Source organism: Neoarius graeffei, chromosome 1 (assembly GCF_027579695.1).
Source record: "Neoarius graeffei isolate fNeoGra1 chromosome 1, fNeoGra1.pri, whole genome shotgun sequence".
Classification (NCBI taxonomy): domain Eukaryota; kingdom Metazoa; phylum Chordata; class Actinopteri; order Siluriformes; family Ariidae; genus Neoarius; species Neoarius graeffei.
Window position 1 is genome coordinate 71,338,581 of NC_083569.1, and position 12,384 is coordinate 71,350,964.

At 41.5% G+C, this 12,384-nt stretch overlaps 1 protein-coding gene across 1 annotated transcript in view; it reads left to right on the forward strand.

Annotated features, from left to right (window-relative positions):
- dok1b (docking protein 1b) overlaps positions 1 to 12,128 on the forward strand; it is a 33,956-nt gene extending 21,828 nt beyond the window's left edge. Inside the window, exons 3-5 of the mRNA XM_060919106.1 lie at positions 67 to 157; positions 8,424 to 8,596; positions 10,323 to 12,128. Coding sequence (XP_060775089.1) covers positions 67 to 157; positions 8,424 to 8,596; positions 10,323 to 11,474 — 1,416 coding nt within the window. The 3' untranslated portion in view covers positions 11,475 to 12,128. The remainder of the gene's footprint in view (positions 1 to 66; positions 158 to 8,423; positions 8,597 to 10,322) is intronic.
- The last annotated feature ends 256 nt before the right edge of the window (positions 12,129 to 12,384 follow it).

Consider the following 12,384-nt stretch of genomic DNA (forward strand, 5'->3'; position numbering starts at 1 on the left):
TCTCTCTCTCTCTCTCTCTCTCTTTCTTTCCCTTTCTCATGCTAACTTACTTTCTTTTTCTTTCAGGGAGGGGGTGGATCTTTCACTAATATGGACTCAAATGGACAACAGAATCTTAAGATGTCTGAGAATTTGATCTATTACTCCAGAGAGGAAGGTAACTTTCTCTCTTTTAATTTAGCCTTTATTTAACCACGAACTCCCTTGATATTAAGATCTCTTTTTTGAGTAAGACCTAGTGAAGAAAGCACACCATTACAAGGTTACAATCGTTATAAAATCAAGCTTAGTGAAAACAGAGACTACAGATACATAATACAAAATCCAGCAGAGGAACAGAAATTGCACTCTTAGTTTTTTTTTTTTTTATCAGAGCTTGGAACTTTCCCACGGAAAAAAAAAAAAAAATTCAGCTGAAGTGTGCTCTTAACGTTATTCCATGTCCAGGGTGCAAAATAGGAGAAAGCCGTTCTGCCAAGTTCTGAGCAAATCCTGGGTACGTTATAGGGCAGCCGTCTAGAGGAGTGAAAATTATAATAGTTGTTGGTAAGTAAAAGAAGATTACGCAGATAAAAAGGGAGTTTACCCAGTGTGGCTTTGTAAATAAAAATATTTTTAAAAGAATTTTAAAAGAATTGTAAAAGAAATTGCTATTTCCTTAGACTTAATGAAGGTGAAGAAATCAGATCATAAAGTACACAATGATGTAAATTATAGACATAAAATGAAAAAAAACAACAACAACTATGGTATACAGAATCAAGGCAGCATGTATGAAAATAATGTCCCCATAACCTAGAACACTTAAGGACGTAGCCTGTACAAGCATTTTCCGAATTGCTAAAGTAAGACAGGCCCTATTTTGATAATAAAATCCAGCCTGACCTTAAGTTTCTTCTCAAGCTGCTCAATATGCTCTCTAAAAGAGAGCACATTGTCCAAACAAATCCCAAAGTACATGTAGAATGATACTTTTTCAACTGAGTCCACTCCTTAGGTATGATTGCCAACAATATCTGAGATCTGGGAGCGGGAGCTGGAAAAGATAACTAATTTGGTTTTCTTAGCGTTAAGAACCAACTTTAGATCATACAGAGAGGCCTGCAGCTATTGAAAAGGAGTCTGGAGCTCATCAGCAGCCTGGTTCAGAGTAGAGACAATTGAGTAGACTTATTATTTTGTCTGCATAAAGATGCACTTTAGCTGTAAGCATACAGTGGTGCTTGAAAGTTTGTGAACCCTATAGAATTTTCTATATTTCTGCATAAATATGACTAAAACATCATCAGATTTTCACACAAGTCCTAAAAGTAGATAAAGAGAACCCAGTTAAACAAATGAGACAAAAATATTATACTTGGTCATTTATTTATTGAGGAAAATGATCCAATATTACATATCTGTGAGTGGCAAAAGTATGTGAACCTTTGCTTTCAGTATCTGGTGTGACCCCCTTGTGCAGCAATAACTGCAACTAAACGTTTCCGATAACTGTTGATCAGTCCTGCACACCGGCTTGGAGGAATTTTAGCCCGTTCCTCCGTACAGCACAGCTTCAACTCTGGGATGTTGGTGGGTTTCCTCACATGAACTGCTCGCTTCAGGTCCTTCCACAACATTTTGACTGGATTAAGGTCAGGACTTTGACTTGGCCATTCCAAAACATTAACTTTATTCTTCTTTAACCATTCTTTGGTAGAACGACTTGTGTGCTTAGGGTCGTTGTCTTGCTGCATGACCCACCTTCTCTTGAGATTCGGTTCACGGACAGATGTCCTGACATTTTCCTTTAGAATTCGCTGGTATAATTCAGAATTCATTGTTCCATCAATGATGGCAAGCCGTTCTGGCCCAGATGCAGCAAAACAGGCCCAAACCATGATACTACCACCACCATGTTTCACAGATGGGATCAGGTTCTTATGCTGGAATGCAGTGTTTTCCTTTCTCCAAACATAATGCTTCTCATTTAACCCAAAAAGTTCTATTTTGGTCTCATCCGTCCACAAAACATTTTTCCAATAGCCTTCTGGCTTGTCCACGTGATCTTTAGCAAACTGCAGATGAGCAGTAATGTTCTTTTTGGAGAGCAGTGGCTTTTTCCTTACAATCCTGCCATGCACACCATTGTCGTTCAGTGTTCTCCTGATGGTGGACTCATGAACATTAACATTAGCCAATGTGAGAGAGGCCTTCGGTTGCTTAGAAGTTACTCTGGGGTCCTTTGTGACCTCGCCGACTATTACACGCCTTGCTCTTGGAGTGATCTTTGTTGGTCGACCACTCCTGGGGAGGGTAACAATGGTCTTGAATTTCCTGCATTTGTACACAGTCTGTCTGACTGTGGATTGGTGGAGTCCAAACTCTTTAGAGATGGTTTTGTAACCTTTTCCAGCCAGATGAGCATCAACAACACTTTTTCTGAGGTCCTCAGCAATCTCCTTTGTTCGTGCCATGATACACTTCCACAAACGTGTTGTGAAGATCAGACTTTGATAGAGCCCTGTTCTTTAAATAAAACAGGATGCCCACTCACACCTGACTCTAATTTCACCTTCAAATTAACTGCTAATCCTAGAGGTTCACATACTTTTGTCACTCACAGATATGTAATATTGGATGATTTTCCTCAATAAATAAATGACCAAGTATAATATTTTTGTATCATTTGTCTAACCGGGTTCTCTTTATCTACTTTTAGGACTTGTGTGAAAATCTGATGATGTTTTAGGTCATATTTATGTAGAAATAGAGAAAATTCTAAAGGGTTCACAAACTTTCATGCATCACTGTTTCCTTCCCAATATTATTTATAAAAATAAGACGGGCTGGGCGGCACGGTGGTGTAGTGGTTAGCGCTGTCGCCTCACAGCAAAAAGGTCCGGGTTCGAGCCCCGTGGCCGGCGAGGGCCTTTCTGTGTGGAGTTTGCATGTTCTCCCCGTGTCCGCGTGGGTTTCCTCCGGGTGCTCCGGTTTCCCCCACAGTCCAAAGACATGCAGGTTAGGTTAACTGGTGACTCTAAATTGACCGTAGGTGTGAATGTGAGTGTGAATGGTTGTCTGTGTCTATGTGTCAGCCCTGCGATGACCTGGCGACTTGTCCAGGGTGTACCCCGCCTTTCGCCCGTAGTCAGCTGGGATAGGCTCCAGCTTGCCTGCGACCCTGTAGAACAGGATAAAGCGGCTAGAGATGATGAGATGAGAAGACAGGGGCTAATATTGAACCTTAGAGAGCACCATAAAACTTGACGTGCCCAATTGCATATACACACTGGGTTCTGTCTGCAAGGTAACTCTTAAACCACTCTGTAGCCTTGTCACCAACACCATATCATTGAGTCTGCTTAACAGCAGCTTGTGGTAACAGTCAGTGCGTTTACATGCACATCCAAATCGAGCTACTGTCGGTAATCGAGCTAAGGGTCCCAGCAGGGGTGCTAGAGAAATCCAATCCTACATGCACACAAGCAAATCGAGCTATTGTGTGAGGTACATTGTGCACTCGAGCCACAGGTGGCGCTACACGCCCCATCGTGTTGGTACACTTCCGGTTGTCGTCATGAAGAGCTATTCAAGAGTATAAACAAAGTTATCAGCAGTGTTGCCAGATACTGCTGACGTTTTCCAGCCCAAAACATGTTCAAATCCGCCAAAATGCACTTAAAACCGCCCAATCTGGCAACACTGGCAGTTCCGTGTTCACAAGTTCTGTGCTCAAGCTGTTAGGCTTGCTCTAACAGACTGTATGGCTACAAACTGTCCTGCGCAGACCACTGTTTTGTAAGACAACTTATTTTGCACAATTGTATATTTTTCTAAAGTCCATTTTTTGCTTACAATTTAACTTATGTCTTAATAAACACACAAAAAGTTCAATTGTTTTGTTTTTATTGACATTCTTCAGATGTTGGACATATATCTACATACACACACACACACACACACACACACACAAATACGGTGACTTGTTTATGTACACAATTCACAGCTATGCAACAGCTGTACAGATGTATTTGGTGATACAGTAAGTGAGCTAAATTTTAACAGTGCAAACAATGCCACAAAAAGAAAAGATTCATGCCGTTGTCATGATTCGTTGTCATGCCGACCAAGGCTGTTGTGTTTCCCGCTTGTGGTCTCGTCACTCGTCACTTCCGGAAGGGGCAGTGCTGAAGTAAGTAGCTCGAATACGTAGCTCAATAGGGTATACATGCACTAAGTCGCTCGGCGGAAATCACATAATCTAGGTCGTGTAGCTCGATTCCGAGAAATCAAGTTCGGTTCAATTTCAGCCGAATTAAGGTGTATACATGGCATTTTGAACTTCGATTTCAGTCGAGCAACGGCAGAAATTCAATTCTCTCTATGTGCATGTAAACGCACTGAGTGTTAGATCGGACAAATGGCATATTTAAATCCAAGATAGATGGCTGTTTGGGATTCAGCCAGTCGATCTTATTTTTCTCACTTGACCTTAGCCAGTAGAGGGATTTTTTTTTTCTTCTAAATTTGGTTGTTCCTGCATTGACTTTCAAAATGACTATCAAATGTTTATTTGGTAAAAGATTATCATCCTCTAGTATATACTGCTGTGGCTGTTTGTGCTTTGGGAGCATAGCCGTCATCACTACAGGGAGAAGACAGAGATAGGAATTACATACATCTCTGGTACACGAGATCCCAAACAAGGGGGCTTTGTGACATCATTTCCTGTCCGATTTTGGTAGTAGCACAGTCATTATTGGCCTTTTCAAAGGAACAGCCAAGAAATTTTCACTCACTTTCCTCAAAAGATTTTCTTTGGCTCAGTAGCTATATTCGTAAAATAGATCGATTACATTTGAGGGCAAATTAACGTATATTTAATTTTGGCTGAACTGTGTCTAACCATGGAGGAGAAAAGACAAAACGGGCCTCATACAACATACAGAGGACACTTCCTCTGGTCACATGTTAGGCACACAGCTCTGGAAAAATGTGGCTTTTAATGTGTTTACTCTAGACAGTATAGAGGAGAGCTGCTTCCTTTCTGTGACAGAAATCTCTCTCTCTCTCACTCACTCACTCATACACTGCGATCTCCGCAATGCCAGACTGTCTTGGTCGTCTGGAGTTAAACATGATTGAGTTAAAGAAAAATGTTACTAAGCGAAAAGGAGCACAGAGAGTAGCACAGAATCTCAAGCATTTATCCCCATCCTCCTTTGGCACAGCCCACCTCTACGCATGCCTCGGACAGCGAGAAAGCGAGAGAGAGTGAGAGTGTGTGTGTGCGCGATATTGTTAGATAGCTGTGAAGGTCTTAGTGTCTTTCATTGAAGGTATTTAGGGAAACAAAGGTCATTAATACTTCTGTTTTTCAGAAGGGCACCTGTGACTTCCTCAAAGAGACTGTGTGTGTCTGTGAGTGAGCACTGACATTAAGAGGCTTGTGACTTTGCAGTCTTTGCACACTTAGTCATATTGTCAGTGTCCGGGTGCACTGGTCGTGTGTGTCATGTGCTCTGTGATTGGTGTATTCCACCAGCTCTTATTAAACACCTGTGTTTAACAATCGTACTTGCACATTTGTTGCTCAACAGTATCTTCAGCATATGAAGTAACACCATGTCCCACATGGCCCTTCTATTGTGCAAACTCTTGATGTTACAGATGTTTAATTTCACACTGGCAAATAAAGAGTTTAAGAGTTCTGTAATGAAGCCAGCTGTGAGCCAGGTCTCGATAAGCTTACGGTAAGTATCCGAGGCAGTTTCAGAAGCTGTAGTATACACGGGACAGGCCCACCGACCTAACTGTTGAGGGTGTCGGAAAGGGCTGGGTGATTGTCAGCTTCTTGTTCTTCTTAGAACATGAAATGTTGAAGCAGTCCTATTTTTTGTAGCACCCTTAGCCAAGACTACCGGAAATATCAGCTTTGTCAAACTAAGCTCCTACATCACAGTGCAGTATTCAATACATTTCCAATACGTATTTCTGCTCTATTTTTAGCCTCTGATTTTATATAAGATGTATTGTATATGAACATACTTTCTTTTCTATATGAATAATTAATAGACAGAACCGATAATTATTTATTATATAGACATGAGTGTGGCGGCACGGTGGTGTAGTGGTTAGCGCTGTTGCCTCACAGCAAGAAGGTCCGAGTTCGAGCCCCGTGGCCGGCGAGGGCCTTTCTGTGCGGAGTTTGCATGTTCTCCCCGTGTCCGCGTGGGTTTCCTCCGGGTGCTCCGGTTTCCCCCACAGACCAAAGACATGCAGGTTAGGTTAACTGGTGACTCTAAATTGACCGTAGGTGTGAGTGTGAGTGTGAATGGTTGTCTGTGTCTATGGCCAAGTTTATATTAGACCGTATCTGTCTCGTTTTCTTCGCGGATGCACTGTCCGTTTACATTAAAACGCCTGGAAACGGGAATCCGCCAGGGTCCACGTATTCAATCCAGATCGTGTCTGGTCCGGTGCTGTGTAAACATTGAGAATACGCGGATACACTGTGCTGAGCTCTAGCTGGCGTCGTCATTGGACAACGTCACTGTGACATCCACCTTCCTGATTCGCTGGCGTTGGTCATGTGACGCGACTGCTGAAAAACGGCGCGGACTTCCGCCTTGTATCACCTTTCATTAAAGAGTATAAAAGTATGAAAATACTGCAAATACTGATGCAAATACTGCCCATTGTGTAGTTATGATTGTCTTTAGGCTTGCCATCCTTCCACTTGCAAGTGGTAAGTGACGCGCATGCCCGATATGCACTGAGATCACACACACAGCGGCTCAGTCCCAAATCACTGCTCGTGCACTTCACTCGCGCGCTCTGTGAGCTGCGCAGGGCCGGAGTGCGCACCCTCCAGAGGGCACTCGCTGTTCAGGGCGGAGTGATTTGGAGCGCAGGATGCCTGCGGAGCCGAGCGTATCCGTGTATTGGCATTGCTGTGTGCACGCGAATTGTGTATTGGCGTTGCTGTGTGCACGCTAATCGTTTTAAAAACGTTAATCTGATGATCCGCTGATACGGTCTAATGTAAACCCCACCTATGTGTCAGCCCTGTGATGACCTGGCGACTTGTCCAGGGTGTACCCCGCCTTTCGCCCGTAGTCAGCTGGGATAGGCTCCAGCTTGCCTGCGACCCTGTAGAACAGGATAAAGCGGCTACAGATAATGAGATGAGATGAGACATGAGTGTTTTTCTGGGAAATACGGCACTTGTATTTTTCATTCGAGCTACATCTGGGGCATGGAAAACCAAAACTATGACATATTTCTCTATATGTCACTTGCGAGGAAATCGATGAATTGTTTGGAGAAATTTGGGTACTTTTTGTTTGTGAATGTGTCTATATAATAAAAAGAAAATCACATTTTGGCTTGAAGATATGAAGATTATCTTCTCATTTTGAAAAAGTAATTTTTCTTATGAAATACATCTGAGTAATGGCTGGCTTTTTTTTTCGTGGTATATCAGATATATTCCATTCAGCTAGCATGATACTGAACTCATCTTCGACTCGTTCAATATCATGCTAACTGAATGGAATATATCTGATATACCATGAAAAAAAGCCAGCCAATATTATTATTATTATTATACACACTCTTTTCCAGTTTTTCGATGTCCATTGGTATGCTTTTCTCTTGTAAATATGCGCGAAGAATATCTAATGAAGTTTTGGTAGCCTTTCAGGTGTTCAACGCATCTTTCTCTTTCCCGGCGAACAAAGAAATGCACAGTACAAACCTCTCTCACTACATATTCGCATCAGCTCTGACGTGTGATGTTATGTTGTCTTGACAACCAGGCTGTATCGTAAACCATATTCAACGCTCATTCTCCATTGGGTACAGTGACGTAATACACACAGGATAAGTGATATATAACAATATTGCATGCTATCGAACCAAATTAATGAAACCTGCTAGAAGGGAACAGAATACATGTTTTTATTCCATCGAAAAAGTGTCCTGTATGTATAATAATTCCCAATATTTCACTTCGATGATGTCACTGCCAGTGTTTTCCCGCTGACTTGACACGCGTTGTCAAAATGGCGAACTGGTTCAAAATGAAAACTCATTTGATTAACTTGCATATTTTTTGTGGATAAGAAAAGAATATTACATGGTGGTGCGAAGATATGAAGTTTATCTTCAGGTGGTGAATATATTTTGCGAGCACTTCGCTCACTCGTGAAATACATTCACCACTCGAAGATAAACTTCATATCTTCGCGACACCATGTAATATCCTCTATATATTTTACATTTATGGTTTGCAGACCATTTAAAGAAAAACTAAGTTTCAGCTAATGCAGCCCTGGTGAGGCATTGGACAATTTTAAGTTGTATAGGCACAATTGCGCTCTCTGGACCAGAGTTGAGAAAGTCTAAACAAACATATTGTACCTGTTGTACTTTTACAGTCAATGAATTCTGGGTGACTGTCCAAAGAACAGAAGCATCCGAACGTTGTGGTCTACTTGGTAATTACTGGCTGAAAGCAGATGGAGAGAGCCTGATATTGAAGGAGCCCAAGACGAAGAAGAACTTGCTGGTGTGGCCCTACAAACTGTTACGTCGCTATGGCAGAGATCGAGTGAGTTCTTATTTTATCATCTTCAACAGAATATGAAGGGAAATTAAACAGTTTGACAACATTCCATTGCATCATTTACATTTACACAAGGTCTTGCATCGAAATGTTTATTGATGCCCTTGATATGTGCGCACACACAAATGGTGTGCACCTGAAATACTTTTGTGGTTGTTCTCGGCCTGTATTTCTGGTGACTGCTACCCTCTGACTAAAGCAGGAACTTGAGGCCGCTGTTGTTTCCATCTCTGCTTCCTGTCATAACCATAGAAACTAGTTTGATACAGGAAACTAGCCTTCCTTTCTCCCTCAAGTGTGTGCGGGGGGAGGGGGGGGGTCTAAGGTGACTGGAATCAAGCTTGTTATCTATCACAGACCTAAATAAACACATGTTCTAATTCTCCTAGACCGTTAGACCAGATTACAGTTTGGATAAGAACATGTTCACTAGAAAAGTTTGTCTCGGGCTCAGTGGTGTATCAAGATGACATTTAGCATATATATACACATGCATACATACAGTACTGTGCACATGTAAAGAAATGCTGTAGACCAAAACTGGTTTAAAAAATAATGAAATATTTCAACGTTAAAAAAAAAAAATACTATAAACAGCAGTAAGCCATAATAAATGAAACAAAGTCAATATTTGGTGTGAGACGACCTTTTGTTTAAAAAAAATAGTGTCAGGTACAATTAGTGCAGTTTTATAAGGAAGTGAGCTGTAGGTTTTACTGAGCATCTTACAGAACCAGCCACAGTTCTTCTGGACACTTTGACTGTCACACTCGCTTCTTCATTTTGCACCAAAACTCAGCAGCCTTCATTATGATTTTAATCTGAAAAGTGGTCTCTTATGTCATATGCTGCTCAGATACAAACTGTTTTCCTGCAATATTTAATTTTGTGCTAGAAAACGAACGTTTGGACTCTAAAATGTTTTTGTACTGACTCGATAATATAGAAGTCATAAAATAAAGTTTGTTTGAAAAAAAATAGGGTGCCTCAGACTTTTGTACACTATATAATATATATATATATATATATATATATATATATATATATATATATATATATACACACACACACTACCGTTCAAAGGTTTGGGGTCACCCAGACAATTTTGTGTTTTCCATTTAAAGTCACACTTTTATTTCCCACCATAAGTTGTAAAATGAATAGAAAATATAGTCAAGCCATTTTTCTGGCCATTTTGAGCATTTAATCGACCCCACAAATGTGATGCTCCAGAAACTCAATCTGCTCAAAGGAAGGTCAGTTTTATAGCTTCTCTAAAGAGCTCAACTGTTTTCAGCTGTGCTAACATGATTGTACAAGGGTTTTCTAATCATCCATTAGCCTTCTGAGGCAATGAGCAAACACATTGTACCATTAGAACACTGGAGTGAGAGTTGCTGGAAATGGGCCTCTATACACCTATGGAGATATTGCACCAAAAACCACACATTTGCAGCTAGAATAGTCATTTAGCACATTAGCAATGTATAGAGTGGATTTCTGATTAGTTTAAAGTGATCTTCACTGAAAAGAACAGTGCTTTTCTTTCAAAAATAAGGACACTTCAAAGTGACCCCAACCTTTTGAACGGTAGTGTGTGTATATATATATATATAATTTATTGTTGTTTGGGTAAAAAAATATACTACATTAAAACATTAAAATGAAAACCTTGGTTAGCATTGTTCACTGTTTCTGATGTTTGGTGCAGGTTATGTTCTCGTTTGAGGCCGGGCGCCGTTGTGAATCTGGCCCAGGCAACTTCACCTTTGAGACGAAGCAGGGGAACGAGATCTTCCAGATTGTTGAGGGTGCTATTCGTGAGCAGAAGGCTCAGGCTGAAGAACAACACCATAGTTCATCATTTGACGGGGACTGTCCTGCTCTCCAACAGATCCGGGCTGCCATCGCTGAGGGAATCGCCCGGGAGGCAGATGGAGACTCTGGTGGCAGTAAACCTGGATCTGCTGATGGAGTCATTGGCCGGAGGGAAGGAGAAAGTAAAAATCTTAAGGGTCGCTCCTTACCAGAGCCTCCAGCTCCTGTTCCAAGCACATTGCCTCGTGGGCCAAAAACCGCACTGGACGATCAAGTGAATCTGTACTCTGAGCCTGCTGACTCAGTCCGTCTGCCCACTCTTTTGGGGGAATGTCTTTATTCTGACCCTGTAGACAGCATTAAATCTACACCAGTGCATAACCCATGGCATCGTCCACTTGGCGATGAAGGTGGTGGCAGTACGCACGAACCTTTTTATTCAGATCTCTATGACCGAGTGACTCTTGACCTGACCCCAAGAACAGGAGCACTGGGACTTGAATCCCGCAACAGGCATCCTACTGCAGTAACCCAGGCAGAGCATATCTATGATGAGCCTGAAGGAAGAGCAGGTCCTCCAGTAATCCAGCCAATCACCACTCTGTATGATGAGGCACGGCTGGAAAACCAGTCCTGGAAATCCAGGGGAGTTGAAGAACCTCAGGGTCATGAAGTGACTTACAATCCAAATACAGATGACTGTGGTGTCCCTCCTTTTGGTAAGACACCTTTCCAATCAGCTATGGCCAAGTTTAAAGGTCCCAAACCCCTCCCCGCACCCAAACCAGGGAAGGGAGCACTTCCTAGGAAAGAGCCACCTCCATTGCCCCAAGGTAAAACTGGAGCTAACCTGAACAACAATAATAGCAGCAGTATCTATTACTCTACTGGAGAAGGGTTTGGAAATGGAGGTATTAGTGGAGGAAACGTAGAGAAGCATGCTGATATTTATAGTAAAGTGTCTAAGCATAAGACCCCAGCCACAGCATGGCACCCTGCCATGCGACCTCCAGACATCATTTATGACAACTTGGGTGATATCTGATTTGATCCTACATTCCTTTTCCAGCAGTCAAAATGTGCTCTGGTGTCTTTAGAAACTAATTTCTAAATGATCACATGCTTTCTGGGGTCTTGTTCCAGGGCCACTGTAATATTTGGGATTACTACAGTAACTGGAAAACAGAATAAGTGTGCAGGTTAGTGTCATATATGACTGGCGTCATAGACAATGCACTGTGATCAATTATCAGTGACAGTTCTTTTCCTTTATGAAGGACAATGAAACTACATATTTTGCAAAATTTAAATGTGCTCTCTAAAACACGTTCTTGTATGTGGGTTACCCACATGGTCTTTATACTATGTCAATTTTGCACATATTTTACCAGTTTCTCCTTCTTAGTGAATCATACTGAGTCTGTGACTTGTATATTAGAGGCTGCCAAGCCCTTAAATAACAGAAATTGGAACTTCTAGACGAGGGAATCTGGCGTTGTGTTAAAATGCCAATTCGCCTCGGATGCTCAAAGATGATGGACTGTATGGACAATCAATGAACACATCTACATTTTTTTTCTATTGAGATTTTAAATGTAGCAATTTACTAATCATCTGCTATGTGTATGTGTGGGAGTAAGTCAAAAACAGCTGTGCTGTTGATATATGATAATAATAAAAGATTTTTCAGAATCTCCTACCACTTTCTATTTCAAGAAATGTCTGTTTGTCTTAAAACTGGTTTTGTTGTCATCTTAGGAGAGAACAAATACGGGAAGTCATCCCAAATACTTCTGGGGTTTTTTCCCCCCCTTTCTCACCAACCCCCTATTTACTCCCTTATTCTGTCCTCCTGAAACGGCTATTGAGGAATGCCAGAAAAGATAAAACACAGCCTGATGCACAGTGAATCTTAACCAGCTGTACAAAAAGGGCTTTAATTTAAATGGCTAAAA